The sequence below is a fragment of the Mastomys coucha genome, unplaced genomic scaffold (assembly GCF_008632895.1).
Source record: "Mastomys coucha isolate ucsf_1 unplaced genomic scaffold, UCSF_Mcou_1 pScaffold23, whole genome shotgun sequence".
Classification (NCBI taxonomy): Eukaryota; Metazoa; Chordata; class Mammalia; order Rodentia; family Muridae; genus Mastomys; species Mastomys coucha.
The window spans coordinates 69,711,766-69,729,872 of NW_022196906.1; the positions used below are offsets into that span (position 1 = coordinate 69,711,766).

Genomic DNA, 18,107 nt, shown 5'->3' on the forward strand with positions numbered 1-18,107 from the left:
ACTCCGCCAAAGCAGGTTTGGGATGTCAGCCGCATGGGCTGAGGATGCTCGGTGCCCGCCGCCGATGGGAGGGAGGCAGCGTGAGCCTGAGAGAGCCGGGAGGGCTCACGGCGGCAGCGCTCGAGCGCAGCCTCCTCCCGCTCCCACAATGCACAGGGCGGAGGCGGCGGCGGCGGAATCGCTCGCCGCGGAGGAGACAGAGGAGGCTTCGGAGACCAGGCCTCTGAGGAGGCGAAGCGGACGAGGAAACTGAGGGAGCGAGGGGGCTGAGGACCCGAGGCTACTGAGGAGACCGCCAGGGCCGTGTGTGTGGACCAGGCGGCTGGGGAGATTGCGGCGGCCGCGGCTGGTACCCGAGCCCCCGAGCACGCGCCTCGGGCTCACGCGGTCGGCGAGCCCCGGAGGTGATGACTGTCAGGCTCCCGCCCGCTGCTAGCTCCTGACGCGCCCCGCCCCACCCGGGCCCGCCCGCCCGCCGGCCAGCTTGGCCCGCCCTGCCCGGCCGGGCTCTTCCCCTGCTCCCCGCCCGCCACCGTTTCACCCGCGCGGGCGGCCGCCACGCGAGCTGCGGCCTCCGCCCAGGCGGGGGGCGTCGGCGCTGGGCCAGCCATGGCTGCGTCCGAGCTCTACACTAAGGTAACGCGCGCCGCGGAGCCGTGCCCCGGGGAGGGGTCGCGCGGCCGGGAATGTGGTTGTAGGACCGGCGGGTTCCAACAGACTGCACCTCCCTACCCGGCCCCATTCCGCCTCCACTGCCGGTCTGTACCTCCCTGCTCTGCCTCCCGAGCCCATTTCGGATGGGATGCTCTTGGGCAGATGCTCGGGCCGCTCTCCCGGGACTCCTGCTTAAAATAACGTCCTGTGCCGGTATGCGCCAGGCAGCCTCTCGGGGAGATTATTTCGGATTCTGCAGATATGGCCAGTCCGCTTTCACCTTTAGCTGCGGGGTTCTTGCCATTGCCCTGGGGGTGCGGAGCCTGTGGGAAGATGCAGCCCGGAGATGGCGAGCTTATTCTTAGGCTCGTTGGTGGCTGGGAGTTTACAACCTGCGCGTTATCCCCGAGAGCCTCGTTAGCTCCGTGTCCTCACCCTCCTTTCCGGCGAGCCTTTCCCTTTTGGTCTTCGTTGAGGGGAAGTGGTAGCCTTTTCAGTCTTAAACCGACGCCCATATTCTCAGGGTCTGGTAATCTCTAAATGGCGTATTTTGGAGAGACTGTTTAGGAAATCTGTGTTGGGCAGTGTCTGGTGTATGCATTCGTGGTATCTTGTGTTACGGTTTCTATAGGTGTTTTGCCAGCTAATGATTATTAAAAATGTCTCTAATTCCACTCAACAGAATTGCCTTAACTTTTCAAGTTCACGTTTTCAAAATTTTACCAGAATCTATTTCTTCCTGTCTCTGTCTCTGCCTTTGTCTCCCTCTCTGGCACGGAGATTGAATGTAGGGCCTCATGCATACTTAGGTAAACCCTTTACCACTGAGCTATATATAGATAGCCCCAGCTTTCTGGATTCTTCTTTTAGCAGTTTGGAATCATCCCTTGCACACGTGACATCAATAAGTCCAGAGCCCAAATTGCAGCCTTGAGGAAAGAAATCTGGATGGGGCATCCAGATACCTGCATCTAGTCTAAACCTTTCCACCAACTGTGTGACATTTGGCAAACTACATAACCTCTCTGGTTCAGGTTTCTTACTTGTAAATAGAGTGAATTTTATTTGTCCTCTTGTCCTCCATTACAAGCTGTTGTGAGGATCAAATTTAATACTAGTTGTGAAAGCTTTCTGTGACCTCTGGCTTTTTTTTTTTTCTTTACAAATATGAGGTATATGATTAATTTCTTCCAGCCATGAAGTGAAGAACTTGCATGAACCTGGGACTTTCTTTCTAGCCCTAGATTTAAGAAGTGTACAATTAGAACATTTCCCTAAACCTAGTAATTTCTTTCAGCATGGCAAGTCTATAAGACTGTCATTGGAAACTGACTAAAAGTTACCTTATTAACTTACATAGTGCAATTCTAAATGTTTTGCAAATATTAACTCATTTAATCATTGCAATTTATGTATGAAGTAGATACAAGTAACAATTATGTCACTGTGAAGAACTGTCACATTGTTACATTGTTCTGTCTTGTCTGGACCTCTTCCAGGCACCTGCCATCAGTCCATCTTGGACCTGCTAATTATAGGCTGATAAGCAGAGATTGGGTGAAAAGTTGCTGGACTTCTAGATCTGTTCACCCCTAGCCCTGCCCCCAACATGATATTTTGTAGGGAAAAATGGGGAAGATATTTGTGTTTTTAAATTATAAAGTTTTGAGTTTCCATCACAGCCTTATGGGTAATAGAATTCATCTTATAGTCTTCCTAGATATAGGCAGACTTAGTCACTTGAAACTGAGGTTGGGACTTAGGGATTTTTCCTAAATTCAGATATACCTCAGAATAGCCTGATTCTGTAGTTATTTGTGCACTGATCTGTGAATGGGCCTTAGTTTAACAACGGGAAGGAGCGTATATTGAGTGTCCTGTAAATCAAATACTCTGTCTAGTGTTAAGAGTTTCTAACCGCGGACCAGTCATAGCCCTTTCCTCATAAGGCTCACAGTCTGCTTTTAGTATATTCTTGATCCACTTTGAATCTCCAAGGGCATAAGTAACTTGCTGTTAGCTCACCAACAGGCAGACAGATGTGCTAGCAGGCCATAGGTGATGTCTCTGGATATGGCAGAGGTTGGAATAATGTCTAGAGGACTGAGGAGTATTAGGAGAAGGAAGGAAACCATTAGAAGAAATGTCACTATAACCCAGGTATCTGTCCCTTGCAGACGACGATAAAGAAGGGAGTGGTGGGTAGATGGCAAGGAAAAACGTGTTACTGACACGCCATAATTGTGATATTCAGCATGTGATTAATATGAAAAGTGCCCTTTTAAAAGTTGTCATCAGACCTTTAAGGCAGACTTTGATGTGTGATGCAGATCAGCTCCTATTACAGTGAAGGGCAAGGGACTATTCAATTTATTTTCTTTTTTTTTTTTTTTTTTTTTTTTTTTTTTTTTTTTTTTTTTTTTTTTTTTTTTTTTTGGTTTTTTTCGAGACAGGGTTTCTCTGTATAGCCCTGGCTGTCCTGGAACTCACTCTGGAGACCAGGCTGGCCTCGAACTCAGAAATCCGCCTGCCTCTGCCTCTCAATTTATTTTCTTAAGTTAGAATGATAATGGCTTTGACATAGCAATTTAGCAGGGTTTCCATTTCATAAAAATTTCCAGAAGTTTAAATATTTAAGAGCAATAGCTTAGTGCCTGGGTATACTGTTTCTTGAGACTGACATTTTGGTTAAAACATATTTGTTGATTTTTGGGTAGGGTTGCTAAAGATCTATTGTTTTGTTTTGTTTTGTTTTTTAATTACAGCATTATTGAGTTACTTTATACTGTATAATTCACCAGTATAGAATATCTGACTTAATAGTCTTAGTATATTCACTGGGTTGTGTGATTTAAGGTCTACCTAAAAACTGTAGAGAGTTGGTAGTCTTGACCTAACAGTAGCTGTCTATTTGTCTATTGGTGCTTTTTAATAACTTCAGTTGTCTAACGCTTATGGAACAAAGTTTATCAATGAGACCTGGAAGGATCACTTGCAGAGATTTAATTAATTGTGTATTAATTATCCATATATATCATTGGTAGCATGTGGATACTGTAGAATGGACAAGGGTACCTAAGGCTGCTTGATTAAAATTCCTGGTGATACATAAAGTTGCTAAGTATTGTAGGAGAGAAAAAAATCAGACTGAAACTCCAAAGCCATTAAAATATTCCCAAAGGAAAACAGCTTTGTAGGGCAGTATTGCTGCTATATTTGCCTTTTCCATGTTTTCTTATGTACCTATTAAAGCCATTTAACCTGGATATACCTGAGTGTACCTGTGTGTGTGCATGTATTTGTGTGCATCTGTTTTCTGGTGTAGTTCAGTTTGATATTCAATAGCATTGTCCCTCAAAACACCATTCTTGGCAATTCTGATATTTTGTTGTTGAAGTCTATTATCTGATTATATGTCTGCTCTGGAGTCTGGCAAGTATGTCCTTCAGTTACGCTTCCTCTATGCCTGTTTCCTTCTGATGCCCCTATGCTTGCCAGTGGCAGTTTTCTTCTGGTTTCATGAGTTAGGAACCTCAGCATCCTTTCCCTTGGATTTTATATTTTACTTCTTTACCAATTCTGATTTCATGTGACATCCAGCTGTTCAGATTCTGAACCATGGCTAGTATCTTCTTTTTTTTCCTATGTCTCGATGACCTGGATACATTTCCATCTTCCTGTAGTTATGGTGAATGTGTCTTACCACTGTCATACCACTAGAAGCATCTTAGATGCTATTTTGTTTAGCTCCTGTTTTTTAAATAATGAGTGAGTGAATACTTAAACAGGAGGAGGTATGGACTGAAAATAATAACATGGATCAGGTATAATGATGCACTCCTGTGATCACTTGGAAGGCAAAGGATTACCATAAGTTCAAGGATGGCTTAAGCTATGTAACAAGATCCTATCCAAGAAAAATTAAGGGAATTATAAGAAGGTGATTAGAGAAGTAAACACATAATAAGGCATGTTGAAGAAAATGAATCATAGAGAGGAAAGCTGGAAGCCAGGGAGACCAAAACGAAAGCTGTGTCAAGAAATGAAATGAGAATTGTAGAGGTCTGCTAGGCTGAGGCAGTATAGAAAGAAGGTGTTTAAACAAAGGAATAAAGCCAAAGAGACAAGTCTCTGTGAAGGATTAGATATAGGATAAGGAGGAGAGGAGCTAGGATAAGGGCATGCTGTGAGCTCCACCTAGGAAACGGGAAGCTTTTCCTAGAGACCGCAAATGGAAAATTACTCAGAATAATTTGAATTGCTTGAGCAAAGCAAAATGATTATGAATTGCTCTTGAAATTTGTCACTGTCTCTTAAGTCATGAAAGTCCAGTGGCTCAAAGATTACAGAGGTGTTCTAACTCTAGTAAGATTTGCCATTCCTGAGCTAGTTGTTAAAATTTTAGCTTTTTAAATAAGGTAAAACGAAGAACACACACACACACACACACACACACACACACACACACACACACACACACACCCTGTCTCTTTACTCTACAGCCAACTGCTCTGGACTTACCTGCCTAAATTGGCCTCAAACTCATAGGAATCCTGCCTCAGCCTCTTCCTAAATTTTGGAATTACACATATTAACTACTATGCCCTGATGTGATTTGTTCCTTGACAACTGTCTACCAAACCTAGAAGACTTTCAGAATAGAATGATCAGACCAGGAAAGAGGCTACACATTTAAGAAAGATAGAACTTGAAAAATAGAATTGATCTGGAAACATGATGGAATATTAACATCAAGAATAGTAGAAGTTTGGCCAGCAAGATAGTTCAGTGGGTAAGGGCACTTGCCACTGAGCTGTCAACCTTAGCCGATCACCTGGACCTAAGTGGTAGAATAGAGAGCTAAATCCCTCAAGTTGTGCATGGACCTCTACATGCACTCTGTGGCATGTGCATACATGCACTCACACAGATAAATAAATGTAGTAGTAAGTTTTCCAAAAAACTAAAGAAGTTTGTAACATCTTAGTTTAGTAGCTGTTAGCTTATTAGAACTTGAAATAAATATATAATTTTAAGTGAATTCCTATGTAAACATTGGTTATATTTATATAATGGAATACCTCAAGTTATGATATCAGCTTAGTTGTAGTATATAAGTTAGAGCCTGGGTAGTCCATGAATGATAATTCATTTTTTAAAGATTGATTTATGTATTTTATGTATATGAGTACTCTATCTGCATGCACATCTACATGCCAGAAGAGGGTATCAGATCCTATTACAGATGGTTGTGAGCCACCATGTGGTTGCTGGGAATTGAACTCAGGACCTCTGGAAGAACAGACTGCTGACCCACTTCTTTTGTTTGTTTGTTTTTGTTTTTCTTTTCGAGACAGGGTTTCTGTGTATAGCCCTGGCTGTCTTGGAACTCACTCTGTAAACCAGGCTGTCCTCGAACTCAGAAATCCGCCTGCCTCTGCCTCCCAAGTGCTGGGATTAAAGGCGTGTGCCACCACCGCACGGCTGCTGAGCCATTTCTAATACAACAAATTACCAAATATTTCTTTGATAGAGTTAAGCAGTTAACCAGCTAGAACTGACTTAAAGATTTGCTATTCACTTATATTCATTTGTGTGTGTGTGTGTGTGTGTGTGTGTGTGTGTGTGTGTGTATACCTCTGCATGAGCTTATGTGAACTCTATATGCACAAATATTCTTGGATGTTAGAGGGCATTGGATTCCCTGGAACTGGAGCCACTTCATTTAGGTACTGAGAACTGATCCTAGGTCTTCTGCAAGAGCAATAAGAACACTTTACCTCTGAGCCATCATCTCTTTAGCTCTATAGAGTTCATTTAGTTGGAAGAAAGAGAAAACCTATTCAAAGCCAGAAAGGGATTTAATTGCTTGTGTGACCTGAAAGTTTAAGTATGGCTTGACTTAAGGCTCAGGTATCTCTTGGAGACTGTGTTTCACTGGGTCTCATGTGCTGTCTGATATTGTTTTCATCTTTAGGACAACTGGTTTCAGAGGAACAGGACAGTAGCATCTGCAGATCACATGATTGTATAGCTCTGGGCCTGAAGAAAGAAAGCCTGATAGAGAAGTTGTTGCCCTTTCTTGGAGTCATGTGCCCTTTCCTTTCACAATACCCTGTTGGCAGTGTGGGAGGAATACCATGAGTGATCAAGTTTATGCTTGCCTGGAGGCTTGACAGAGGACAGGCATTATTATTGATAGTCCCACTCTGACCTTATGGGATGGCTGAGAGCCATTTTTCAACAGAAGGAATAGTGCTGGGTAGGCAAAATGAACAATCACCCTCAATCAATGTCATCTATGAATAGATCACCAAAAATGATGGTGATTGAGTGAAGTGAAAATGTTTTTTACCTAACCAAGACGGTACTAGTTATATTACCCTAGAGAATCATCTTGAAGTTAAAAAATAAAGCTATGGAAAAACTACACAAGCAAAATTAGTAATAATCTATCAGAAACTTATGTGAAGCATGCCTTTATCCCTTCTTTGTGAAGACATGGTAAGTTGTGTGTTGCCTTTAATGCTATTTTTTCTGCTGTATTTCCTCAGCATTATATATTTCCTCTTACTTTCTTCATGTCCTTGCTTGCACACATTATTCTCCCCCTCATTTTCACCAGTGAACACATTTGCATTATTTGTCCCTCTTTTAATGAAATAATTTATTTTTATGTACATTGGTGTTTTGCCTGTACATATGTCTGTGTGAGGTTTTCAGATCTTCTGGAATAGGAGTTACAGACAGTTGTGAGCTATCATGTGGTTGCTGGGAATTGCACTGGAGTCCTGTGAAAGAGCAGTCAGTGTTCTTACCCACTGAGCCATCTACCCAGTCCTCCCTCTTTCTTTTGAAACAGTCTCATGTAGTCCAGATTGCCCTCAAATTTGCTCTCTAGCAAAGGGTGACCTAGGCCTGTAGTTCTAGCCACTTGACAAGCTGAGGCAGTTCAAGTCATGCTTGGCAATCTGGTGAGACCTTGTCATAAAGTATAGCGCAAGAAAAAGGTGGAGATAAAGCTCAGGGTCCTGGTGTCTGCTACCATGTGTAAAGCCCTAAGCTCAATTTCTAGCTGTGATCTCTTCCTCCCCTGAGAAGAATAAAAGATACACTGTAACGGTAGAACTGAGGAGGGAGAGGCCAGTGGATCTTTCTGAGTTAGAAGCCAGCCTGAGTTAGAGAGCGAGTTCTCTTTCAAAAAAGACAACAACAACAACAACAATAAAAAGAAAAGAAAAGAAAAAAAAAGTGTCAGGTAGTGGTGGCACCTGCCTTTAATCCCAGCACTTGGGAGGCAGAGGCAAGTGAATTTTCTGAGTTTGAGGACAGCCTGGTCTACAGAGTGAGTTCCAGGACAGCCAGGGCTATACAGAGAAACCCTGTCTGGGAGGAGGAGGGGGAAGGGGAGAAAGATACACTGTAGATAATTTATAATAGTCAAAGGATGACAGTTAAGTACCACTAAGGTTTCCACAGTTTTCTTTTTGTGTTTTCTTTTTGTGTGTGTGTGACGCTAAAAATCAGATATAGGGCCTTGTATTTGGTAGGCATTCACTGAGTTATATTCTTATTGCAATTAACTGATTTAAAAACTATTTTAATAACTTCTTAATGATTTTAAAAAATAATATGTATTATAATTTTTATATCATAAATGCTTACTGAAAAATTTTAATATGTATTTCAACATCTGGCAGTACCATGATTTTTATACTGCAATTCCTTTTCATTGTTAGAAGTAAGTTGCTGCGAAGGGCAGCTTTGTCCATAAATCTTTGCTTGTGAGGCAGTTTTAGACAATTTCAGAATCCAAGTCTCCTTGGTGAGAATTGGCATTTATATATGGGGTAGGACATTCACATTCATGTTTAAAAATAGCACCTTATATGTATATTACCTCAAGGATAACTAGATGTCCCACTTCTGGAAGTTGATGTCAGTACCTATATTTTGAGAAATTCTCTTCAGTGAAAATATGAAAAAAAAAAAGAAAATATGATCTTATTTTAAAAACGTAATCTTCTGGCAACCGAAAGTACTTACTTTCTTTAAAAACAAAAACAGAAACAGAAACAGAGCCTCACTCTGCAGCCCTGGCTGGCTAGAAACTTGCTATTTTAAACCAGGCTGGCCTCAAACTCAAAGAGATTCTTTCTGCCTTGAATGTTGGGATTAAAGGTCCCAGCTTACTTTCTTTTTAGTGCCATTAGAAAAAAAAAATCTTCCTTTCCACATTTTCCTCCTTAATCTTTGAAGAATTTTGGCAAGAGAGAAAAATTGAATCAGAATTTTAAGAGAGAGAGAAAAATGTGGCTTCTTTTTTTTTTAAAAAAGATTTATTTATTTATTATATGTAAGTACACTGTAACTGTCTTCAGACACACCAGAAGAGGATGTCAGATCTCATTAGAGATGGTTGTGAGCTACCATGTGGTTGCTGGGATTTGAACTCAGGACCTTCAAAAGAGCAGTCAGTGTTCTTAACTGCTGAGCCATCTCTCCAGCCCCCAAAATGTGGCTTCTGTGTTGAATGTAAATCATCAATTTTTAACTTGAAAACTACCTGATATTATGTTATCATTTTGTGGTAGAGAACATGTCTTCCTCATTATAGCAAACTGTAACATTTGTCTGAAGCAGTGTAAGGATAGGTTTGCTTTCAGTTGTGTCAGACCTTAACATTAACATTAACCTTAGCATTAACCTGCTGTCGCACAGTGATGCAGAATGCGGTACGCCAAACAATACAGGCAGCATCTTAACACTGATACTCAGGTCTTGGGAATGTGAGGCCTTCAGGTCATTCCTTGAGTGAATTGATACAGATTTGTATCAATTCAGTGGTAGCTACAAAGCTAAAGGAAAATTGAAGGTCAGAAACCGAGTTGGAGCCTTGGCATCCTTGAAGTTTTTTTTTTTCATGTAATAAATCTTGAGTTTTTCATTGTTGATGTTTTGTTTTGTTTTATTCTATTAAAAAATATCGGGGCTGGAAAAGCACTGACTGTTCTTCCAGAGGTCCTGAGTTCAATTCCCAGCACCCACATGGTGGCTCACAACCATCTCTAATGGGATCCAGTGCTTCTGGTATGTCTGAAGACAGTGACAGGGTACTTACATAAATAAAATAAATCTTTTTTTAAAAAATGACTTGGACAAATGCATGGCTCTGGCAAAATAGTTATTTTATAATGATTACTGTTTACTGTAGCCTTGTTGTGGTCCAGGTAGCCTTTTTAAAAAGTTCTTTGCTACGCCTGGTTGCAGTAAGCCTGCAATGCCATTTGCTTAGGAAGCTATAACAGGATTGCAACTTCAAGGCCCACCTGGGCTCTAGATGAATTTAAGGCTAGCCTGAGCTGCATTAGCTGAGACTTTCTCGAAATCAAAACATTTAAAAGGGTGTGCTGAGTATCTGGATATGGTGGGCTTATGGCAGTACTCTCAACACTCTTGAGGTCAGGACAAGAGGATCGTCACAAGATGGAGACCATTTTGGGCTACATAGTAAATTCTGGTCCAGCCTGGCTCTAAGAATGAGAGGTAGTCTGGGGTGGGGGAAAGAGAAGGAACAAAGGTGTGGGAATGTAGGTCAGTGGTAGAGTACACTCAACAAATCCAAACTTGTTTTCCATTCTCTCCTGCCCACCTTTCCCAATCTCTGGTAACTACTATCTACTCTCAGATCAACTGCTGTTAGTTCTGTATGTGAGAGAGAATATGCTTATTTATCTTTCTTACTTATATGTAAACTTTGTTTTTATTTACCAATAGTTTTTGGTGGCTTTGAGATAAAGTCTTGCTATACAGATTTAGCCCTGGCTAGGCTAGAACTTACTGTGTAGATGGGGCTGGGCCTGAACTTGTGCCTTTCCCTCTACCTTCCAAGAATGGGATTAAAGGCTTGCTTTACCACACCTGGGTTACCCAGAACAGTGAATTTTTAAAAAGAAAAATTCTACTGGTCCTGTTAGAGTTTCCAAACAACTCTTTTTTGGTTTTTCGAGACAGGCTTTCTCTGTGTAGCCCTGGCTGTCCTGGAACTCACTCTGTAGACCAGGCTAGCCTCGAACTCAGAAATCCACCTGCCTCTGCCTCCCAAGTGCTGGGACCAAAGGCGTGTGCCACCACTGCCCAGCTCCAAACAACTCTTAAATTTGTCAGTGTTCCTCAAAAGCCAGACAGTCTAGCTTTGTTATGAGTGTTTTCTTCCTTGATTTTGACTCATCTCTTTTCCCTGGAAGAGTGGCAGTGTATCATAGCAACTAAGGCCTGGACACACCCATGACTAAATTCTGCTTTTGCTATCTTCCTTCTTCAATTTCTTCTTTCTTTTTTTATTTAACTTTTTGTGTGTATGAGTGTTTTGCCTGTATGTCTGTCTGTATACTATGTCCATGCTTGGTGCCCACAAGGGTCAGAAGAGAGTACTAGTTGTAGACAGCTGTAAGCTGCCATGTGGTGCTGGGACTCAACCCAGTTCCTATGCAATAGCAGCCAGTATTCTTAAACAGCTGAGCCATCTCTCCAGCCCTGCTGCCCTCCTTTTTTTTTGCTATTAATTGTCTATGTGACCTTTAAGTCAGTTACTTATCCTTTCTCTACTTCAATTTTTCATATTTATTATTTGTATGTTTGTGTTTTTGTATGTATGTCTGTATGTATATGTGTGTATGTGTGTGTATGTATGGAGGCTAGAGAACACCCTTGGAAATATTCCTTGGGAGCTGTCTACCTTATTTTTTGAGACAGGGTCTCACTGACCTGAAATTCACCAATTAGGCTTGGCTGGCAAACCAGCAGGCCCTCATGGATCCTCCTGTCTCCACCTAGCCAGCATTAGGATTATTAACATGTGTGCCACAATGCCAGCATTTGAGATTTATTTATTTATTCATTTTTTAAAATGAGTGTTAGTGTTTTGCCAGAATGCATGGATGTTTACCACATGTATTCCTGGTACCTTTGGAGATCAGAAGAAGGTGTTGGATCCTCTGGAACTGGAGTTAAAGATGATTGTAAGCTGCCATATGGGTTCTGGATTCCAGTGACTGAACTCACTGTAGCCCAGACTAATCTTGAAGTTTAGTAATCTTCTTGTCTCACTCTCCAAATGCTAGGTTTGTAGGTGTGAAGGACAATGCCTGCTGCCCCGGATAGCCTTAATATTTCACTTCATTAATAGAGTATGTGAGGAGACCTGGCACATGGTAGTGACCTAGTAATTCTTTTTCTATTTTAACGACAACTAGGAAAACTGCTTTCTTTATATTAAAGGATAATTGAGAAGTATCTATTACTTCTACTATTAATAGGTATGATATAGTAAAGGAAGTGACTTGTAAAATTACTTTGGAAGACATTCTTTTAAAATATATTTAAGGGCTCAGTATGGCTCAGTTGGCAGAGTGCTAGTATGCATGGAGCCACAGGTTTGATCCCCAGTCCTTCATAAACCCAGTGTAATTATGAATCCATAAATTTACAGGCCCAGCACTTGTTGGGGAGGGGTAGCAAAAGAAGACCCAAAGTTCAAGATTATTCTTAACTACATAGGGATTTGAGATCACACTGAGCCAAAGACTGACTCACTCTCTTTCTCTCTTTCTCCCTCCCTCTCTTCTTTCTCCCTCTCTATCCCTTGCTCTCATTCTGTTCTTCCCTCCCTCCCTCTCCCTCTCTCCATATATATGCATATATATAGCACATCTATATTTTAAAGTAGTAAAAATATAATAAATATTTAATGTAGATCAGGAAAATGCTTTAAACTCATGGTGGTCCTGCTTCAGCCTCCAGAGTACCAGGATTACAGTTGTGAGCAACTATGCCTGATTTACCAAATGTTTTTAATTGCTTCACAGTGTTATGATACAGGTATTACTTAACCTGTGTTAAGTACTTCTAATTTTTTGAAGTTCGCCCATGAACTGAAGGGGACCAAAAGCTTTATGTTCCTGTAGAAACATAAATTTGAGCTGTGGTTTTCACTGAGGTTGGCTGACTGCAAAAGTGTCCCATTATCTGTAGTAATTAATAACAATGATACAGAAACTGGGTAATGGTGAGATCAGCATCAAGAAAATTTGTGTACTTAGAGCTTAGAACACATAGGGGTCTCACCTTCCCAGGAATGAAGAATTTTTAATTTTATAAAACCTTTTATTGATTCTTTGTGAATTTCACATCATGCACCTCAATCCCATTCACCTCCATATCCCTTTGTATCTATCCCCAGCCCTTGCAACCGCTCCCCCAAATATTAAAAAAAAATGAAAATAAAACAAAACAAAAATTTCTACATGGAAGCTTTAATGCATACTAGTATACATTTGTAATCTCAGTGTGCCAGTCATGATAGCTTACTAGAAGGAGATTCTCTAAATGGCAGAGATGATCACAGCGGGAGTGGCCAGTTGGAGTCAGAGTCTAACTTGAGCAGACAAAGGATCCTTTCCAGTGTTATGGAAGCCATATTGCAGGGCGAAGTAACAAGTGCATTATATACCTTCTACGAAGACTATCCCTGACTAACAAACCGCCCAGGATCCTCACACCACTGCGTCTGTCTTTAATATAAGATGGCCTGGCTCTCAGCTGTTGCCTTTCAGTTTGGAGATGCTGACTGGGTAAAAGGGAGAACAATACAGCAGAGAAGAAAGGTAAAGTGGAGGTTAATCTTTGGATCAATAGTGAGATCAGGTAATCTCTGAAAAAGATTATAGATAATGTATTTCAATGAGCCCCCTGGTTTTATTGGTTTCTCGTAACACGTTTCAACTGAAATGTGTACAGGAAGCTGACCAGGAGTCTTAAAAGACCCAGTCTTTCAAAAGATGCCCATTTCTGTTGGATGAGATGTGATCTGGAATTGATGTTTCCTGTGTGTAACTGGGCAGATCTGTGGAGGAGCGTAAGTTGCTATGGTGCTTACCACCTGCAGAGCCATCCAGGTCGCCTGGTCTATGGGAGCTGCCCCCTCCCACAACCCCTCCCAGGCAGTGTGTGTGTAAAGCATCTAGGACAGCAGTGGGAGGCTGACGCAGGAGGATCACAGGGTTGAGGCTAGAAGCAGCTACACAGTGAGTTGGAAGACAGCCTAGGCTACAGCATGACACTGTCTCCACGACAACAGCACTGAGCACAAAACGTGTGCTGGAACTTCACTGGTGGGGTTGAGATTGGGATGTCTCATCTGAGTTCATGAAAAATGTAATCCCAGTGCTTGAGAAACTGAGGCAGGGAGATTGCTGCAGTTTGAGGTTAGAATGGGCTCCTGAGTGTAAAAAACAAAACAAAGCAAAACAAAAAACCCACAAAAACCATGTTATGTGATCGGAATAGGTGTCTAAGTATAAAACACATTCATAAAAAAGAAAAAAATTAAATTAAAAAAATAAATATAAAACCAAACTAAATAATCCAGGTGTAATGGAACATACTTGTAATCCCAGCACTCAGGAAGTGGATCAGGTGATTCCAAACTAAAAGTCCCTGCCCCTCCCCCCCCACAGAGAGAGAGAGAGAGAGAGAGAGAGAGAGAGAGAGAGAGAGAGAGAGAAAACTCCGCAAGACACAATTGTAATTGAGTGGCTTTGTGTTTAACCTTAGCTTCTTCAGTAATTTTCTTTTTAAAGTTAAACAACTCTTTCTTGCTTTCTGGTCAGATGTGACAACATATGCCGTCTACCATTCTAGCTATTTAGGAGCCTGAGGTAGGAATACCACCTAAGCCCAGGAATCGGAGGCCATTTTGGGTTGTTAGTGGGATGCCTTCTCAGAACAAAAACCTCATGTGTTCTTGACTTGCTTAGGTATTGATTTTTTTTAAGTCTGAATTTGTGTAGATGAGTTTATTCAGCATGTGGTCTGAAAACCAAGTCTTGCCAAGAGCCCCGGAACTGCTTCTGTGAGCATTCACTGTTATCAGTGAGCACCCCTAAGTAGCTGCTGTCCTTTGGATTTCAGGAGCAGTGACATCAGATGCAGCTGTTGCTTAACTCCAGTGAGACAAAAAAACATAATTAATGGGATAACCGCCTCATTAAGAGATTTAGGACTTTTTTCTCTGTGTGCTTTCTCCCCTCCCCAAGAGACTAGAGAGAAAGAATGGTGGAGATTGTTCACTTGAGACCACGCTAAGCTATTGATTTGTCTGAAGGCCTAGCTAATGGTTCTGATTTCCACATGAATCATTCAGGCTGTGCTGGGATTTTCTTATTTCCTCTGCTGACTGCTCTCTGCTGCTAGTGACAGTTCTCCAGAAACCACTCAGTGACTTTGAGTTGTTAGACTCTAAATATGCCCCACTTTATTGGCTCATAAAGGTCTTATTTATTTGGTTTTAAATACAATTGACTTAACAAACAAATATTTGTATGTGTAAGTAGGTGACAAATACCAGACAGGGATGAGAGAGCAAGAGGACCAGTATTTTCCTGTTGCTGTTTTCTTCAGCTGTGTGTTACCTGTCAGCTGACTCTGCTGCATAGAGTTTGTGTTCATAAGAGGTTTTTTTTTTTTAATGTAATCATCAACATGAAGATACTACTTTTGAGAAAATTAGGAAAGAGTTTTTATTTGGGATCTGTGTGTCTGTGTATACTTTGATACAGGGTTTCCATCTGTAGTCCAGCCTAGCCTAGACTTACTACATGGAGTAACCCAGGCTGGCCTTGAACTCAACAATACTTCTACTTCTGCCTTCTTTGAGTGTTAGGATTTCAGGCATGACTCTCCATTTACAACTTAGAAAAGTATTCTACTTTTATTTTAATTGATGAGAGAATAAAATAAAAGTAATGTATAACATATAGTTTCCAGATTTTGACATGTAGGTTTGTGTGTGTGTGTGTGTGTGTGTGTGTGTGTGTGTGAGAGAGAGAGAGAGAGAGAGAGAGAGAGAGAGAGAGAGAGAGAGATAGATTTTGGAAAATATATCTGAAGCTAAATTTCTAGGAACAGAAAAATAAAGAACTAACAAAAAGTTACCTGTGTTAGTAGTTAGCTTTCTGTTCCTGTAATAGAGTATTTGTTATAATCAGCTTTTTAAAAAGTTGTTTTGTTGTTGTGGTGGTCGTTTGTTGGTTTGATTTTGGCTGGCACTTGTAGAGACTTCAGTCCATGCTTAGCTATGCTGGTGGGTTAGGCCTTTGGCATAGCAGCACATCATGGCAGGAATATATAGCAGGTGCTGCTCATCTCATAACATCTGGGAAGCAAGTGAGAGATAGAAGGGGATGGATTCCTGCTGTCTCCTTAAGGATGTAATCCAGTGATCTAAGACATTCCATAGGCCCCACCTTTTCAAAGTTCTACCACCTCTGAGGGACATTCCAGACCCAAGTCATAGAATTAGCCAAATCCTGGTCTCTTCTTTTACTCTGTGGGGTACAGTGTTCTGAGCTGTGGCCGTAAGAATTACAAGGATAAACAGTCTATACTTGTCTAAAGGTGACTTGTCCGAGTCAGTTCTCTCCTTCCACCAGGAGAGTGCTCAGGTTGTCAAACACCTTTACCTGCTGAGCAGTCTCATCAGCCCCAGAGTCCGGGTTCTTTTCTGAACAATATTTATTTTTATTTGATGTGTCTGAATATTTTGCTTGCATGTATGTATATTCACCATGTACATGCAGTACACATGGGGACCAGAAGAGGATATTGGGTCCCCCAGATCGAGAACTACAGACAGTTCTGAGTTGCTATGTGAGTGGGTGCTTGAAATGGAACTCAGGACATCTGGAAGAGTTGCAAGTGCTGTTAACCACTGAGCCATTTCTGTAGCCCCAGAGTCTAGGTTCTTAATGATATTGTTAGGCTGAGATAACCTTCTCTAGATATCTTGTTAAATATAAAAATAAATTCCTGGTCATATAAGATACTTAAGCTTTTAAGATTCTTGTAGCAAGGAAAAAAAAAGCATTTCTGTCTTAAACAAAATGGAGCAGTTTTGGGGTGGGGATGTAACTCAGTTTTAGAGCTCTTGCCTAGTAGGCTCAAGAAGCTCTGGGTTTGATTTTGTGTATAACAAGTGAAACAGAATATAAGTGTGAATAAGACTGCATTATTTGTGCACAGAACAATTCAGGTATATAGTAAATATCAGACAGTGAAAGATGAACTCTAGTCATGCTCTGAACATCTCAAACATTACTAATATAAAATAATCCAGCACTGATTTGTAACTTCTAGCTACTCGGGCTATATCCAGAGCCTTCCCACACTGTACGTAGCTTTTTAAAGAGTTAATTTCCTCAGGCCTAGAAACCTGAACATGACAGAGGCAAGACCTGAAGTTTCAATAATATGGGAAAAGTGGGTATGAGTAAGAGTGAGTGGGCAGAAGACCTCAATTAAAGCGTGAGTGAGAGGTGCTCTAGGCTTCCAGCCAGGGCTGGCCCTAGGACACCCAAGTTTATAGCAGCTGCAGGTTTTTGAGTGTCAGCAGAGGAAGAAGAAAACAAGATACTAAAATGACAGAGGAGGATCAGCAGAGCAGCCATTGGACACTTGCAGGCATTAGAACTCTGGCTCACTTTGTCTGTTCACCTCTGTGGAAGGTTTACAGGGAAGCTGTGCCCTCCACTTATACAGTCCTACTAGAATTTAGATTGCCTGTCAGAGTTAAATTGTTTGGAAATTTGTTATTTGATAAGTCAAAGTGCAGACAGACAAGAGAGCTGAGGTAAGAAAATTGAGAACTTTGTAAAAAAATGTCAGTGTATTAGATGAACATGTTACCATTTGCTCTTTAATTTTATCATTTGCTGAGATGGACAAGACAATGTCTTGTTTACACATGTATAAAGTAACTTGTGAATGCTTTCAATAGATAGGTCATATCAGCAGACTGTTCATTAATGAGAAACTTTGGGCAATAAAGAAAGCAAGAAAAGAAGCTTGCTTTGTTACACTTGTCAGCTAGTTTGTACAGTTGACAAGAATGATGGTTACAGATAATGTACAGATAAGTCAGGAAAAACCCATTTTGGCACACCAACTCATATATTCTCCAGAAAAATATATGTGACCTGTCTTTCCTCTGATGTCTCCTAATCTTTTTTATAGATTTATTTTACATTTTTAAATTATGTATGCATACATATAACTATGTGCTTATGAGTGCATTTGCCTGCAGATGCCAGAAGAGGGTATCTGGTGCTCTGAAGCTGAGTTACAGGCTGCTTTGGGTAGAAGCTAAGCTGTGGTCCTCAGCGGGGGCAAAACATATTCTTAACCACTGACCAGGTTAAGAGCATCTTTCCTGACCCATCTTCTAATCCTTTATTATTGACATGAAAGCTCATACCAGAAAGAACTAATTCTGTGAAACATAAATAAAGGTTTTCTTGAGAAAGGCCAGTCCTCTCCCAAGCCCCATATTTACATTTTTGTTTGTTTGTATTTCTTTTTGAGATAGGTTCTCACTACATAGCCCCAGTTGGCCTGGA

The 18,107-nt window shown here is 41.2% G+C and overlaps 1 protein-coding gene across 10 annotated transcripts in view; it reads left to right on the forward strand.

Annotated features, from left to right (window-relative positions):
* Nucleotides 1-18,107, forward strand: part of Myo5a (myosin VA) — a 153,006-nt gene continuing 134,899 nt past the window's right edge. For 7 of the 10 annotated variants that reach the window (XM_031345368.1, XM_031345372.1, XM_031345374.1 and 4 more), the window contains exon 1: nucleotides 548-636. In XM_031345368.1, coding sequence (XP_031201228.1) covers nucleotides 610-636 — 27 coding nt within the window. In that variant the 5' untranslated portion in view covers nucleotides 548-609. The other 3 variants (XM_031345367.1, XM_031345376.1, XM_031345375.1) reach the window with 3 other exon arrangements.